A 17,638-nucleotide genomic window follows, 5' to 3' on the forward strand; every position below is an offset into this window, starting at 1 on the left:
AGATGTCTAGAAAAGCCAGGAATCACACTCATCTTTAACATTTTCTTGTCAATAGCATATTTATTCCAGGAAATGTGGGTGGACTTTATTTAAAAACTGTGTTGTTCTGCTTCCTTCACTTTTCTGTGTCTTCATCAAGCACGTGAGTGTCATTTCCACCATTTCTCTTTCTCAACAGTTTCTCCTTGTGGGGTAGTTTGTCTGTCGTCTCACCTCTGCGGACTCTGATGTAATACATAATTTTCTCCTTTTTCTGTCATTGCTCTGTATTTTCTCCCCTATAACCTCTGAACTGTGATATGGAGCCAGAGAACATAGAAGAACCATTAAACACTTATGCTTGGTTTTAAGAAACAGAAATGACTGATAGCCAAAAGTGCACAACTTCTTTTTTAGCTCCAAATCATTTTAGCTGGTTTCTGTGGTCAAACTCGACAGTCGTGATTTTGCAGCCAAGCACTGCCTGCTAGTAGGTATTTTGCTTATTTAGGACAATAACAGGATATCATAAGTAAAAAAAATAGCAAACACAACTCAGCATGTATCTGCTGAAAACTGAGTTTCATTTTATCTGCTTTAGTGCCGCTAGGATTCCAAGAAAATCACAGCAGTAGATATTTCCCTCCCTTCTAAATGACGGACATTGAATCCCATATTATGCAAATGAAGAAAATGAGCACGGTAGGGAACATCTCCATGGGCAGGTGTGAGTAGCTGGAATTGCTTTGTCTTAGAAGAGACAAATCTACAATGAAGAATGCAGTGTAGCCTGGGGGGAAAACTGGGGGATCCAAAACAAGAGCATCCTCAGGGAGGGTAAAGCTGGTACAATTTCCCAGAGAGGCGGTAGATGTCCCACACCTGGAGACATCCAAGGTCAGACTGGATGAGGCTCTGAGCAACCTGATCTGGGTGAAGATGTCCCTGCTCATTACAGGATGGTTGGACTATGTGACCTTTGAATGTCCCTTCCAACCTAAACTATTCTATGATTCTATGATCATACAAAGAGATAGAAATAATTAATGATAATCATAAAAGTAGTGCATGGAAACCATAGTGTGGAGGACTACATCTTTCAGCAGTTAAACTCTGTTCTTTAATTAGAGAATAGAAGAAAGCAAATTTACTGCACTTTTCAAGGGTGTGGAAATGGAGTTAGTCAGGGTCTCCAACCTTTCCTGACAGCATGCCTTGTATAAAGACTGTCTTACAGGTTGCTTTCAAAGGACCAGGCCTGCTTTCACTCTCGGTTTCACTAGTAGGAGATAAAACCTTAGATTCATCAGTCTTAATCCACCTTAGATTCAATTAGCAGAAATAGATTAGAGGAAAGGAGCTTCTTCCACAAAAGCTTAGCTTTCAAATAGGGTGATATCAGAAACAGAACAGGAAACAATCAGTCAAAACACACCACAAATGTTAAACATAAACTATTCAGTGTTAAACCTTGAAAGTCTGGACCTAAGAAGCTATTTTAGGAATATCTTATCTCTTATAATAAAATAAGCCAAATACAAATCACTTCCTCTCGATGTTGCCAGAACAATATTTTAAATAAATCCATTCATTTAATTCACCTGGGATGAAGAAGAATTTAAAATATTTGTAAAAATCTTGCTGAATTGATTATTGTTAATTTTTTGTAGACACTGTGCTGGGTTTACTCTTTGGTCTACACAAATGTCAGTGTAAAAATAACTGATTTTTAGATACATCAAGAAAAAGAAGCTTCTGGGATGGAGTTCATTGAACTTGCAGTAAAAAAGGAAGGAGCCTGAGCGCTTTATGAGGAAATGTTGTAATCCAACCTGTGGAAAAAAAATCCCTTTAAAAGATATTCTGACATTTCCTGATTTTCATCACTTGAAATATATTATCATAAGGATTAAATTGCAAAGGTGTTTAGCCTGTATTTTGGCAGAGAATTAATGGACTAGTAAGGCTCTACTTACACAGCAGAGCATGCTATAAAACAAAGAATATTTGAAAATATTAAAGCTTCTTAAAGAAGCTGTCAGGAACTGGTTAGTCATAACTTACCAATATGAGCAGTTTTAAAACAAATGGATATTAGAGAAGTGACCAGGAACCAAATAAGTAAGCTAGCCTTTTGTCTCCTTTACCTTTGGCTCACTTGGATCAAAATTTGACAAAGATTGCAGCTGCTAAGTACATTACCACGAGATGTTGGTAGTGGCTTTTAGTCAGACTGTAAAAATAACCCCCGCACACAAGCTCCAATACAACCTATCTTTTTATTCAGGCAAAATGATAAACAGGGAACTGACGTCTCTTGCAATATATAAACACTCCCTCGGAGTTGAGAGGCTATGTACTTGGTGGGGAGATTTAGCTGCTTGTCTTCTGGTAACCTGATGCAAGTCATGTGCTAAGTACTTGTATGTTCAGCTGAAAAGTCAGTTGCCCTTACTCAAGGTGAGTCATACGATCGAACGTTTAAAATCAGAGAGTTTTTCTCAGAAATACTTTTAAAATCAGTTGGTGGAAAGCTCTTGAAAATATTTACTTGTAATATAAAATAAATGACAGGATTTTGCAAAGCTGTTTGCAAGAAAAAGTGAAATTTTACATGTATTAGTGAAATGCCTTGTTACTCTTTTAGCAATGTTTTTTTTATGTTCAGTGTTCCTGATTTTCCCAGTTGCATTCTGTCTTAATATTTAATATTCTTCAAACTACGGTTCTGGGGTCATGTGAATTTATCAGAAATGCATACTTTTTAAAGTGATATTTGTGGCATTTAGTATTGCAGAGAAAAAGCTCAAACATACAATTTAGATGTATGTCAAAGATTTAAAAAAAAAAAAAAAAAAGAAAATCCACAAGAATAACCTGTTCCCTGAAAATGTATCTCTTAAAAACCTAGAGCATTTTTAGTCCCACCATCTGACCTTGGAGAAAATGGAATTATATTTAAAGAAACACTGTGTTTTGTGATTGAAACTCTTAATAGGAATTTTAAAAACCCATTTAAATTTTCACTATATAAACTGCTTCTTCTCCATGTAGTTGCTCTCATTTGAGGCAATAAATCTCATTCTCCGTCAGAGTTGAAGTAATGCCATGTCAAACAACGCTTAAAAATTACTATTATAGCTGGATAAATCATTTAAGGAAACACATCTAATAGGTTTTTATTTTTTATAAGGGCTTGCTTTAAACTGACATGTGCAGAAGTGTAAGTTAAGTAATGAAGAAAAAGTTTAATAACATTTTGCATCTTTCTTCTTATTCAGTTGTTTATAAATTGCATTTTCAGAGATTTGAATGAACTGTTTCCATTGTCAGTATTCTATTAAATAATTTTCAAAATTATTAAAAAGTACATGCCCAGCATTCAAGAATGGGGTGAATATTCTCATTTATCCTGTAGTCCAATCTAAGTTTAAATGATGCTATAATCTCATAGGCAACATCTAATTTTGTTATGGTACTTTCTATTCTGCTTAAGGTATATGATTTTTGCTTGAGCAATTTTTTTTTTTTTTTTTTTTTTTTGCTTGACACAACTACGTTCATATTGGAAATTTCTACTTTACTGTTCATATTTAATGTTTAATTGTGATCAGAATAGCTTGTTGTTTTCTATATGAAATTGAATGTTATGTTGTGTGGGCTCTTCATTGCAGTTGTGTAATGGATAATTTGAATTGCATAAACTGAGATATGTCTAGACTGTTATTGCATTGTGTTTCATGGGAGAAGGGTGAATATCTTTCAGCTTTTAAAATCTTGGAATAAACTCAAGTTATTAGTAACCAGCTGCTTTCTAGCTGTTGATTACTAGTGCTCATGAGAGATACCTATTTCTGCTGAATTTGAAAAGCTTCTGTATGTAAACCAAGAAAAAAAGCCTAACAATGTCTAAAAGCCTTCTTTAAATACTTATGGAAGAGATAATTTCATTTTTTAATTTTAAAAATATGTATTTCCACTCATAAAAAATAAATCTGCTAGAATAGATAGCATTGAGGAAAAAAATCAACCTAAAATATTACTTTTCAGAATATGATTTCATTGTGAATTCCTGTTTCTCCTTAGATTTGCTACCATGTGTGACAGCAGTCAGATTTTTAAATCCCCACATCACTTATCCAATGAGTTGTACAGCTGTATTACAGTTCTGCTTTTGCTGGACTATTTAGTCTGTTAGATCCTGGTCTGAACATATCTACAAAGATAATATGACAGTTGGTCCTACTGACTTTCACTCTAAAGTTCTTTGGGTCTAATGAGTTTCTAACTTGAGTTTGCTTCAAAGTTCACTGTTATCCACATTGTGCATCTATCCATGGTATCAAAGACCCCTTAATAACTTGGTGTTTTAATAATTCAGTCAAATTGTCTATCAGTTATCCTTGTGAAAATTGCAAAAGTTTGGGAAAATGGATTTTTTTCTTAATGTTACCCCTTTGATGAGTTTTTCTTGCTGTTTTGTGCAAAGACACAGAGTAACAGAGCTGGCAGAAAGGAAAGCAACTAAGTAAACCTGGGGTTCAAATGGGGTGTACCTCCCCCAGGAGAAAAGCCAGGTTTACAGCTGAAAAGAGGTTTTTTTATTAGGTTCCTTGTATGGGCAGGTAAAGCAAGCAAAGGGTAAAATTTGATGTGGGAACCATGAGGAACGACCTGGTGGCAGATGGATGGATTGGCTGACTTTAATAGGAAGGGCATTTTTCTGAGATTGCAAGATTTGGTCATTCTGCTTGCAAGTATCAAAGGAGAAATGATTAAAATACCAAACGAGCTCACATGTACAGAAATAGTCATTGTTAACGGCAAAAGAGCCATAAACTGCTGCTAGTGCAAAAGCAGGCAAAAGGTGGGTGTGCAATGCAGATAAAAGGAGCGGTCTGGGCTCAGGTATGGACATATATATATGTACGTATATTTGTGAGTTCAGTAGCACACATCATCAGCCTGCTGACCATGGTACCTTATGTCAGTGCTGCATACTGTATGTGTCTGGTTTTGTTTTTAATAAAAGGCCGTCATAACTGCATTTAGAAAAATAAAATACATTCTATTCCTATGCCCGCTTTACTATGTAGAAATCCATGAATATGTTTTACCCCTTTAATCCTTGAGAATTCAGATTAAGTTGTTCTTCCACTACATCTTCCTGTTTTCCTTTGCTCTTTGTTTTTGGCCTTGAATGTGTAATTAACTCTGCAATTAATACCTGTTTTAAAAGTGATTTAGAGATGAACACAACATGTTAACAAGAAGAAATTGCATGGGCAGCAACATCTAAAACAGCAAACAGTGAATTTTCTGTTACCTGGAAGTATTAAAAAAATAATAAACTTAGAGATTTTGTGGATGTAGTTAATTCCTGAGCAAGAATAATTTAAAAATTAGGGAATTCTTTATCTTAGTTATTCATAAAAAGTAACAAATAGGGAAAAAATCTCTGTGAGCTTGTGTTTTACCATATCTCTCACTACTGGTGTAATTCTGATTTTCTTTACAACACCTTTCACTAAGGGCCAGATCTTAAGATATGTTAACACATATTACCAGTAATAGTTGATTTCCAATTAGTAATTGCAGATTTTTTTTTTTCCTGAGGCAGAATAGTCTTGAAACGTAAGGTGTTACATCTTTCAAAGATAGAAATCTAGACTTGCTTTAAGAATTCTGCCTTTCTGTAAGAACCTTGGTGATGGTAAGAATGGAAAATCCAGTCACACTTAAGTTGCTAAACCAAAGTTTTATCCCATCAGTAGCAGATTGTGGATTGAGAGAGACTGAGAGGACAGGCTTCTCGTAGGTGCCTCCAATTAGAGGCCACCATTCCCACCATGGTGCTGGTGGACCTTGAGGGCTTTCTTACTGGCACAATGCAGAAGCAGCCTGGGTAGCTCACCACAGCTGTGCAAACTCCTGGTTTTCCCAGAAGTGGGAGTCACTGGCATTGTAGGCTGTGATAAAAGCAGAGGGCCATAGCCTCCTCCTTTGGCACACAGAGATTTTAAAGAAGGTGCTTGCCTCAGGAGTAGTGTTAGTTGCATAATAGTTATATCAGCTTACCCTAATGAATCAGAGCAGAGAAAAAAAAAAAAAAAAAGGACTAGCTTGCCAGAAGTATATGCAACTCTTCTTTTTTTTTGGCACTGGCTGCCACTGTCTGGCTGGTTTTGACATGTTATCTCCCTACCTGCTTCACCTCATGCACTTTGTACTTTGAGCTTTGGAATGTGACTTTTGTTCACTCTCTCCTTATATTAACAGCTACTTTCAGGAAGATCAGTGAGCCTATTGGGAGCAAGAAGTATAAAAAACATCAGGCCTTGCAGGGAGGATAATTTCACGTTGTCTGTCTGCACCCTGACAAAGGAGAGGAATGGCCTGTAACAGGAACTGTGGGCTCCTCACTGGGGCCATCATCGGTGCTGTGCTGGCTATCTTTGGAGGGGTTCTGATTCCAGTTGGAGATCACCTAATAGGCAAAGCAATAAAAAAGGTACATGATTTCTAAACCTGTGTTCTGTTTCTGCCCTTTTCCTCTTTTTTTTTTTTTCTTCTTTGTTAAACTTAGTTTTTGTAATATATACAATACAAACTTCCCTGGGAATAGATACCCCAGCAAAAGATTTTTAATATATTACTTATATTGCCATGTTTGCTTTCTTGCTGTCTTTAGTGCTTCACATGAGAAAACAAAATATTGCTTTCAAGAAGTGTTTTCAGTAATGTGATTTAGAATTAAGCATTTTTTATTTTAATTATGTTTCTTTGTAGTTTCTTTGTTTTTTACCCATGATGATCCACTTACTTATTTTTCTGCATGTTTTTCATATTTTGGTACTCATTCCATGGACTTATATTTACGTACTGCAAATAATCTACACAAACTTTTGATGCAGAATTTAATCCTATATTTACATGCATTCAACACACATTCTGTGACTATATGACCCAAGCCAATGTGCTCCGCAAGACTACAGGATCTGATCATATACATCTCCTTAGCTCAAGGAGTGTGATGAGTAATTGAGGCAGAGTGTTGTAGACCCGGCAGACACATTTTTTTTGTTTTGATTTGGTTTGGTTTGGCTTTTTATTATTTTATTTATTTAAAACTTAGTGCTATCGTCTTTAAAGAAAAATGAAAGGTCAATTTGTTTAATCTTTGGTGAAAAGGATGTGTAACTAAGGGTCTAAAACATGGAGTTAAAGGCCATGGAAGCTCTGGGGTGTCCACCACAGAGACATACGAAGTCTCCTTGTGGTCACTGAAGCCAAGGTGGACTCTCTTACAGTTAGAAACCGGAAGGTCTTTGGCTGATGGTTAATCCTCCTGTTGAAGAGTGTGGTGATCTTGGACATAGTCATTCAAAGGCCCTTCTGGAAGACTGTCTTTAACAGCTATATGGATATATAAACTGTCAGGAAATGTTAAACTGTCTGTTGGGGCCCTGCCTAGATTCTGTCTTTTTTCTTTTTTTTTAATGGAAAATAAATGGCCACTACACAACATTTTCATTTTGTCTAAAAAATCAGTAAAAACCTAACTGTAGAGGAATTTTCTAATTCTTATAATATTTTTCATCAACTTTTCAAATGTATAGAGAATAAAAAAAAAATAATTCTCACTACATAATGTCTCACCCACCTAGCAACATTTTATAAAAAAGTCTTACTTTCTATATTTGCAAATACTTTTAATTGATTGACGTATTGAGGGAATGGCAGGTTTTTTAGAAAGCACAATTTAAAAATGTGTAGCTCCTTACTTTAAATATTTACTTTGAGATAATTCAGATTGTTGTCTTATGCCATTAACTATTTTTGAAGCAAATTACATGTATTAGTAATGTTATGTGTTCATCTGTTTACATATAATAATGAACCAGTTATACAGCATGGTTTGCAAATGTCTGCGTATGAAATTATACCTGCATGAGTTCTTAGTGGTAAAGTGTTTGACAGGGTAATTTTTTCCTCAACCTCTTAATGATTTTCTGCATTGTGATCATGTTTCAGATGCTTGTACCTATTTCAAGGCAGCTTGTTTGATATATACATACGTACACGTGTATGTAAAGGAAAATTTGTACCAGTATTCATATAAAACATAAAAGAGTAAATTTGTAGAGGCTTCATTTTTTAAGTAAATGGATTCATCTTTTTTTCCAAACCACAGATCATACTAGATCATACTTTTCCTTTTCCTTTCTCATTTACCTGTGTGGATGAAAGGACTGGTAAGAAAAACAGAAATTTATTATTTGCTGCAGTTATATTTAAGATAAACACAGAGCTGACTTCAAAGGAAACAAGTCTGCTGAGTAGTACATACTGAACATTCACTGTTTTTTCTGAAATTTCACTTTTGGAAATGTCATTTTTTTTAAGGAAATGTTTGGTAGAAAAAAGTCAGTTTCAATGACAATTTTATGTGGAATTTCTCAAGAACAGAGACTCTAGAAAGGTAAAAAACTAATGAGCAAGATATGGCTTGTAAGCATTTTTATTTCTATTTGGACTCGTATTAAGCAAAACCTAAACTTAGGTTCTCACCATCTGGATGAAAACGAATGTCAAAATGACATACTTTTAATAAAAGAGAAAAACTGTGTCAGATATCACCATTACAAGCAAAATCATGTCTGAAATTCTGCGTAGTCCAAAACTTGAAAAAAGACCCGAAGTTGTCCCCTCTGCTTATCCTATCCTATCTCAAAGTAAACTTGAGTTCTTAGCACAAGTTGACAGCAGAGTTAAGAACAAAACTATGTTTTTAGGAGAAATTAATTTTGCTATAGAATGTTATTGCTCGATCAGAGAAACAAATGTTGAGTAAACTTTTTTCTCCTGAATGAATAGTTTTAGGACACTTCATATTATACCAAGCCAAATCGTCATAAATGAATTTATTGTCAAGATTTAGTCAAATCATGTTATCATCAATTTACTTGCAAGCAAGTCCAGTTGAGCTTCTTAGCATCTCTTAGTAAACTGGGACAAACTTATTAAAAAAAAAAAAATACAATCAATACTTCTGACCATTCTTGTTCTGTTAACAGCAAAAGCCTGGGCATGCTTCCCTTAAGCACACACCTCTGCAGCTTATCAGACCCTCCCAGTCTCATTTCTTCTTTATTGCAGAGATTAACCTGAATAAACACCGCGGGACATATTTTCCTGGAAGGCTGCATATTGTTGTTGCAGTAAAGAGAACGCAAGTGTGTGGACAATCTCAGGTGCCCTTAGAAATTTGGCAGAGACTCACAGGGTATAGGCTGTAATCCTCTAGTAGGCAACTGCTGTCCTCCACCCATGAGCACTCCAAACAAAGTCCATGTAACATGGATTGTCAAGACCAGGCTGGCCAGTGGTCTGAGTAACCTGATCTAGTTGAAGACGTCCCAGTTCATTGCAGTGGATTGGACTAGATGAGCTTTGCAGGTTCCTTCCAACCCAAACTATTCTACGATTCTATGATTCTATGAGCAAGTAACACCAAGATGTCACCTCTTCATGTGGTCCAGTTCACTGAAATACATCTGTGATTCAAAACAAAGCACTTTGCTATCTTCTCTAAACCTAGACTGCTCTACCTGTGTCTCAGGTGCTGCCTACAGCATGTTTGAAGAATTTCAACATTACAGACATTTTCTGAATCTTTTTAGAAGCTCTTTTAAGAAACTGTCACTTGAAGAGCACACTCAAAATGACACCATCAGTAGCATCTTGGCAGGGATCCACTGACCGAAATTAGTACTAAGCTATTTCAGTTCTGATGCTATTCAAGGAAAGGAGACTTACCCCTTAAAAGTTGCTCTTGATTTCAGTACCAAAGGAAAAAAATCTTCGTTTCTCCAAACTCTACCAAGAGGGGAGAGAGGCTTTCCCATGAAAGGCTTAGGGGTTTAGAAAACTTCCCTTGGTAAGTTAGGAGTGAAACAGAAAGATTTTGGAGTTCTTTACAAAAGATATTTTGTTTGAGGCTATCAAAATATACATTTTAAAATTACTCCACACATTTTCATTGCACATTATCATGTCCATTTTCATTATTATTAGACATTGTAATGTCTAACTTTAAAAACAAAAATCAAAAGGAAAGGTGAATTCAAAATAACAAAGCGGAAAGCTTGTAACTGATACTGTTGAAAGGAGATATTTTGACATAACTTGATTACTGCTTTTTGTCTTGCCCTCCCTTAAAACCATATAATTTATTTAGGCAAAATTCCCATCATTTCAGTTATAAGAAGAATTTTTATTCTTTTTCAGTTGATCAGATTTTTTTTCCAGCTAGGTCTAACCACTCAAACTCATTGGTAGCTTTTTGCCAGAAAAATCTTTATCACCACATCTCTAAGAGTTTTTGCTTTCTACCTGAGCGCATGAGCTCAGGAGGTTAACAAAAGCCACGTAATGTTACTTAATATATTTAATTCCTAATGAATCAATAATACAGAATGGTGTATGCTTTGCCAAAATACCTCAGTGCTCTGCTCTTTATGTAGAACTCTCAGTGCTAGTCTCTGCTATTTTTAGAAATAAAGCTATCAATTTTAGCTATTATTATGTTTAGCCGTCTGTCTCTCTACATATCCGCTATGTGTGATTGGCCAGATTGTATCTCCTCAGCTACTGGAGGCACAGGAGATCCTCCTAATTTAAATTGTGCTTGTGACACTCATGTGCTACTTCTTTATCTAAACTAATGAAGCTAAAACAAATGCTGTCTCTCAGCAGAACATAAGTGATTTAATCACACATATTCCAGCATTATGAATGATAAACTTTATTTACTTTCATAATCTTATGATCAAGGACTAAAAAAGGACTAAAAGCTTTGATCCAACAAAGCCTCAATAGAAAGGTTAGTAATACGCTTTAAAAGTAATAAAAGTAATAAATAATAAATGGCTTTTCTGGAACTTAACTTCTACAGTTTTATGGAAATGTATTGTTTGTTTCCTCCAACTTATACATGCAGCCCAACACTTACAACACATAGAGAGAAACTAATTACAATTTTGCTACAGCCTAAAGCATTCATGGCCTCTCTCAGTTCCCAGAAAATGGCATATTTTGTCCATCCGGCCAGATTCTTTGTCAAAACAGCAACTTTGTCTTACATTTTGTATTTCTTTGTCAGAAATCAAGATGACTGAATTTAGCATAAAGCAACAAAGTACAGCAAGCTTGTACTGCTGACTGCTCAGCATTTCTTGAATTTATGTGTTGACAGCTTACCCCTCACAAGAGGGGGAAAAATTGTGATGGAAATAAAAAGAGTTAAAATTCCCCCTGATTTCACTCAGTCTTGCACAATTAGATTGTGAGATGAACTTGGCTGTGTTGCAATTGTATATTGCACACCTACTTTTACTAACAGTAGTTAACTACTGCATAAGATGTTAGAGCTGAATTGGGTTGACTAGGCAGCTGAGAAGTGTTTTGTACTATCAATTCCAATTTAGTAGTTTCCCAAATTACCTTGTCTTTCATAGTATCGTAAAGCATGTTAGTGTTACTAGGGGAATATACAAGTGACTAGCCATAGAATCATAGAATAGCTTGGGACCTTCAGAGATCATCTAGTTTGACCCTCCCACAATGAACAGGGATATTTTCCACTAGATCAGATTGCTCAGAACCCTGTCCAACCCGATCTTCAGTGTCTTCAGGAATGGGGCATCTACCACCTCTCTGGGCAACCTGGGCCAGTGTTTCACCACCCTCATTGTGAAAAATTTCTTCCTCATGTCTAGTGGGAGTTTCCCCTCCTTTGGTTTAAAACCATTACCACCTGTCCTATTGCAACAGGCCCTGCTAAAATGTCTGTCCCAGTCTTTCTTATAGGCTTCTTTTAAGTACTGTAAGGCAGCAATAAGGTCTACATGGAGCCTTGTCCAGGCTGAACAATCCCAACTCTCTCAGTCTGTCTTTATAGGAGAGGTGTTCCAGCCCTCTGATTGTTTTTGTGTCCCTCCTCTGGACTGTCTCCAACAGGTCCCTGTCTTTCCTGTGCTGAGGGCTCCAGAGCTGGATGTAGCACTGCAGGTGGGGTCTCAGCAGAGCAGAGGGTCAGAATAATCTCATTCAGCCTGCTGGCCACGCTCCTTGTGATGCAACCCAAGATAGAGCTGGTCTTCTGGGCTGCAAGCACACATTGCCAGCTCATGTCCAATCGTTCATCTGGCAGCACCCCCAAGTCCTCCTCGGCAGGGCTGCTCTTAATCCCTTCATCCCCCAGCCTGTATTGATACTGGTGGTGGCCCTGACCGAAGTGCAGGACCTTGCACTTGGCTTTCTTTAACCTCATGAGGTTCGCATGGGCCCACTTCTCAAGCTACTTGAGAGAGGGGTAGTATTTAGGGCTGGCCTCACCAATGATCAGATAGCCAAAACTCAGTGGCTTGGTGGTGTGAGGATATCAGTTTTATTAAATGAAGACATGAATAAAGACAGACCTTTAACCCACCATTTGCACTCTTGAAGTACGTGACAGAGAATCATACACACCACCTTTGTGGGAGAAATGTTAGTAACAATAATGGCTGAATGCCACCGAAAATAATGGTCTTGCTCTCTTCCTCTCCCTCCCTCTTTTGTCCTGCTACTTCCCTTGCTTTAACCCTGGTTGTCATCTGATCCTTCCCCCTACCCACACCCCTGAGCCAAGTGGATCACTGGTAGAAAGGTAATCTAGCACCAGTCTGGCAAGCAGAAATGACTCCCTGAGACTGAGAGCTGGCACAAAGGAAGATGGGGATCAGGTACTGGGGGCTGCAGGAGCTTTTCCCTTTGACTCCAGTGCTATCAGGTTGGATCAGCTGTTGCCTTGAATCATCCCTCAAAAGCATTCATGGTGGCACTAGCACAGAGTGAATGGTGGGCTACAAATCCACATGGTAACTTGTTGCGACCTGGCTGTCCCACGTACTCAGGTTCCAGGGACCTCTTCATACCACGGTCAAAGTAATTTTTCTCCATTAGCATTTCCTAAGGTTATAGTATGGACATAGTAGTTACTCTTGCATGAAAAATAAATGAGAACCAATCTATCTCTTTAGGTGGACAGCAAACTCATTCTAGATTGATAAAAAAATACATAATACAGTGATATATAGGAAGAGGCAGTACAGAAAGTACATGAAAAGGATCATCACATAGCTTGCAGTCTCAGTTTACAAAGAAAATCATCCTGGCTGTACTAAAAAGCCAGTATAAAGTCCTGCACAGTCTTAGCTTTCCCTGCAATAGCAGAGGGTGGATGAGAGACAAAGATCCACCCTTGGGAAAAAATAAGATCATTGACATGGAGAAAGGTGTGAGGAGTTATGTTCCTTATATTCTTCCAAGTCAACACAAAGTCATGAAATGTGAACATTGCAGAATAAGCATGTTTCAAAGTACTCAAAATGTCTGAAGTTGAAGGCAGGTTGGGGACTATTTCTGTGCTTCACAGAAGAGGAGGAGAGGTGCTACAGCTCGGGCACCCAGAGCAAACTCTGAAGCAGCAGGGAAGTTCCCATATCATTCTGTGCTATTATAACCTTAACAAAGGGTTATAAGGGGACGTAGGAATGGATGGAGGAAAAATCTTAAAGCTTTAAAGAAGTGATTAACACTTTAAAGAAATCTATCATCACAAGGTTGAAACTTTTCTATTCATGTCTGTGTCTGTGTGCTGTTAACTTCTAGAGAGATTAGTTTGTCCTCCTGACCATATAGCTGCCAGGAATCCTCAACCATTTCCCAATCCCATTTACACAGAGGCAGATCAAATCTTTGCATCTACCCCCATCTCAGGACCCTGCTGAGTACAGATCACAACCAGACTGAGCAGACTGGGTTTTACATGCGTTTGTATCAGACCGCATCTCACAGCTCCCTTTAGCAATTTCCTGTGGAAAGTGAAAAGGTGATTTTCAAATCATGTGAGCATTTCCGTCTGCACCAAGGAGGTGGTCTGCCCCACACTGGATCACAGCTTTGACAGTCTTGGGCCTCCTGAGGTTTACAAAACAAGACTGAAGAGAATTTTAGCCATCAAGTGAGTGCAAGACCTCAAGCTGATGACACATTTGCTGTGGCAAGGTTTCCTTTCCCTCTCACACAAATGCACATAAATTATAACAGATATTCAAACAGTAAGCCCAGTGCTTTATGCCAGCAGCAAGGCTTTTGCAACTCCACCATAAAACAGGCAAACAGGCTTTCTGCAAACAAAGCTCTGCCTGTGTTACGAGTTCTCCAAGACACGGTGCTCATTTCTAACTGCAGTGGTTATTAATTGGTAGTACATACAGAGTTTTGTTTTGTTTTCTTTTTTTTTGATGGTGCTAAACAATCTCTAGAGACAGAAACTTAAGCTAGAAAGAAAATCTAGAAACTTGTAATTTAAAATATCTTATCTTGCTATCTGGAGGGATTCTAGCCTTTTAATTCCTGGAACTCTATAAGCCATGTGCAAATTGCTTAATTAATATTGCACCACTCTAATAAAAAAGAATTTCATCTGTTGGAGGCAAGCAGCTTAGGTTTTTGTTCTTATTGAACCATGGAGGGGAAACAATACATTATAGCAGGGCTTTGGGAAAATCATGTAGAAAGAGGCCTGATGTAGGCCAGGCAAAGCAGGCATTTCCATGACAATATAGGTATATTTTGTCCTCATTGCCTGGACCTGAGAAACTTTTCTAACAAAATGTTATCAAAACTAGAGAGATTTCTTAGTCTCAGTTTTGGTGACAAGAGTTTTCTGACGAAAACCAGTCCTGCAAGAACACTATTTGCTTTCTTTGGGTGAAAAATTACATAGGGTCTGAGTAATGCTCAAAGATAACTCTTGTTTCTTCCCCTGGGCTACTTAAAAATGTATTAAGAGCAGTTTATGGATTCTGAAAACTGCTGAGTATTGTTCAGTTGTTCAAAGATTTTCTCTTTACAAATGCTCAGAGAGTTTGGAAAGTATTTGGGAACTAAGGCAATGATCAACCACAGCAGTAGGAAAGTTTTGCTGTTGGCTACAGTAACAATTATATCAGCCTTGTGATCACTTATTTTACAGGGACTCACTTTTGCTCTCACTAAGCAAGAAAGTCAGGCTACCTTCAAATGTTGGCCAAAAATATGTGCTGTATGTCTCATATTTATAATAAATTAGCCTTTTTCTTTTTGTTCCACTTGTTTAGGAATCTTGTATAGTCACCTGGAAAGTAAATGAAGCTTGTCACTCATTTTTTGTGGTTAATTTTAACTTTAATTTTTTGTCCTTTTAGGAAGCTGTCATTGCAAATGGTACCATTGCTTTTCAAAATTGGCTTGTGCCAGGAAGTTCAGTTTACAGGCAATTTTGGATTTTCAACGTGGAAAATCCTTCAGAGGTATTAGAGCAAGGAGCACGTCCAAAACTTGAACAAAGAGGACCTTACACATACAGGTAAGCAAAGACCCCTGAGTATGTGATGTCATATCAGTTTTGTTAAAGTCAGAGAAAGTTCTACTGAGTTAAAAGTTATTTTTGAAGATCCAGTGTTATATTTTAGCCAGACTTGACAAAAATGCCTAAACTGCAGTTACACAGAACAATCACAAACACTTTTTGTATTGGGTCTCACGATGGGAAAAGACTAATAACTAAATGGGTGTGAAGCTGTTTGCTCTTGTGAAAACCAGTTTTTCATTAGCAAGGTGTTTGCCACAATAACACAGAGGCACATTGCACTTCTTGCTGTTCAATTTTTTGCCAAATTTTTAGATAGAAGAAAATATGACAGATTCCCTAAACCCAAGAGGTTATCTTATCACCCATGTATCACTCATTTATTTTAATGATGTGTTTTGTTTCTTTGGTCCTTTATGACTTATTTTTAAGCCTATAGCTTTTCCTTTTTCAATTTTTCCTCTGAAAAGCATTCCTTTTTCTGAATGTACTAACTAGAGCCTAGTTGCAGCAGTCCATCCTCATTCAAGGAAGATTTTAATCATTTGCTTAATTTAATTATGATGTTGACACAGAACTTGTGATCCTTCTGGAGTCATTAGGCCAAATATCCAGCTATCACTAGCACCCTCGTTATGAAATTTATTTCCTAAAATGATAGGATATTTCTTTCTTGAGCTATTTGGGGATGCATATTATATTTTCAAGGTGGCTTTGCATTACAGCATCTATGGCTGAGGTGCTCTGATGCCTAAAAGATTATTTATTTCTCATTAGAAATAGAGAACTCTCGGTTCATAGAGTATCTGGGAAGACACAGGAAATGGTTACGCAGGAATCAGTAAACTAACCAGCTAACAAGTAATGCAGAAGGTGAATTCCTGCCAAACAGAAATGTTTTATTCTTGTGGTGGTGATGGTGCCTATTTTCTCGAGGACAAGTCTCTGCTAGAAGCCTGGATGAGACCATATAAGAAATGATGGCTATAGCTCTTCTCACTGCCTTGGTCATGCTCACTTGGCATAAGAGGTCTACCTGAGTCGATGTGACTATCTCTTTCAAATGCTCCTTAAATATTTTCTTATTTATTATAATGTAGAACAACTGGCCTTGAAAATCCAGCTGTCCCTATGATTCTGCTGGAAACCTTGTTTAAGGTTTTTGTTTCCAGTTAGAAGTCACATTAATGAGAAAAAAAAAAATAGAAAATGTCCCAACTTTCAGGTAGTTCTACACATTACATTATTAATGAAAATAATATATACCTTAGTGATCTGGTGACAGGGCATGCTTGAGAGGCTTATGAGAATCTCAGGAAAGCTGAAAGACTGCTTATAAATTTCCACATGTGTAGGAAATTCTATCGAAGTGACTCCCATTATGGATTTAACCTGTTGCAACACAGACCTATCAAATAAAAAGAGTGTTTATTAACCATTCTGAGTCATCCCCTTCTAATTACATGCAACCATGTGAATGTTTAGAAAAAATGTGACAAAACAGTTAATTGAAAACAAAATATAAGAAGATAAAAGGTCCATTATTAAAATTAAAAAAAAAATAAAAATAAAAAATACTTGGTTTCATTTTATTATGAAGAAAAAAATATTCCCTCAGGCACTAAGGAAATATTTCTAGAAGACAAATATTTTAGAGAAAATGGATTTTTTACATATTTTTTTACATATATGCACAAAAAAGGGGTTATAAAAAGTTCAACATTCATCTTCAAAAACATTCATCGACTTTTAAAAAAACTTCAGTAAGGGATGGTTATGTGTTGTCTCAAAAATGAAATGTTAAAAAAATTCTGTATTTTTATTTCGTATTTCAAGGGTGCGATATTTACCTAAAGAAAATATCACGGAAAACTCTGATGGCACAATATCGTACATGTTGCCTAACGTTGCTCGTTTTGAACCTGATATGTCTGTTGGGACAGAAAATGATACCATCACATGCCTCAACCTTGCTGTTGTTGTAAGTAAAGAGAAAAAAAAAACATAATGTCCACGTTCAAATGTTGAGATACTAGAGGAAATAAAGGAGAAGTTAGCATTAATAATACTGAAACTGCCACAGGATATGTTTGTTCTCTATGAACTCAGATGACATGAGTGTCAGCTATGCTGACGATAGCTGTATTACTGTCTTAAAAAGTATTTTGAGGACATGTTGCATATATAGTAACATTTCCT

The 17,638-nt window shown here is 36.8% G+C and overlaps 1 protein-coding gene across 13 annotated transcripts in view; it reads left to right on the plus strand.

Moving 5' to 3' along the window:
• Positions 1-17,638, plus strand: part of CD36 (CD36 molecule (CD36 blood group)) — a 77,116-nt gene that overhangs the window by 44,797 nt on the left and 14,681 nt on the right. For 12 of the 13 annotated variants that reach the window (XM_065835266.2, XM_065835276.2, XM_065835295.2 and 9 more), the window contains 3 exons: positions 6,259-6,490; positions 15,276-15,436; positions 17,276-17,420. In XM_065835266.2, coding sequence (XP_065691338.1) covers positions 6,371-6,490; positions 15,276-15,436; positions 17,276-17,420 — 426 coding nt within the window. In that variant the 5' untranslated portion in view covers positions 6,259-6,370. Of the gene's footprint in view, positions 1-2,308; positions 2,440-6,258; positions 6,491-15,275; positions 15,437-17,275; positions 17,421-17,638 lie in introns of those variants that run through there. The other variant, XM_065835260.2, reaches the window with a different exon arrangement.

Source organism: Patagioenas fasciata, chromosome 1 (genome assembly GCF_037038585.1).
Source record: "Patagioenas fasciata isolate bPatFas1 chromosome 1, bPatFas1.hap1, whole genome shotgun sequence".
Taxonomy (NCBI): Eukaryota; Metazoa; Chordata; class Aves; order Columbiformes; family Columbidae; genus Patagioenas; species Patagioenas fasciata.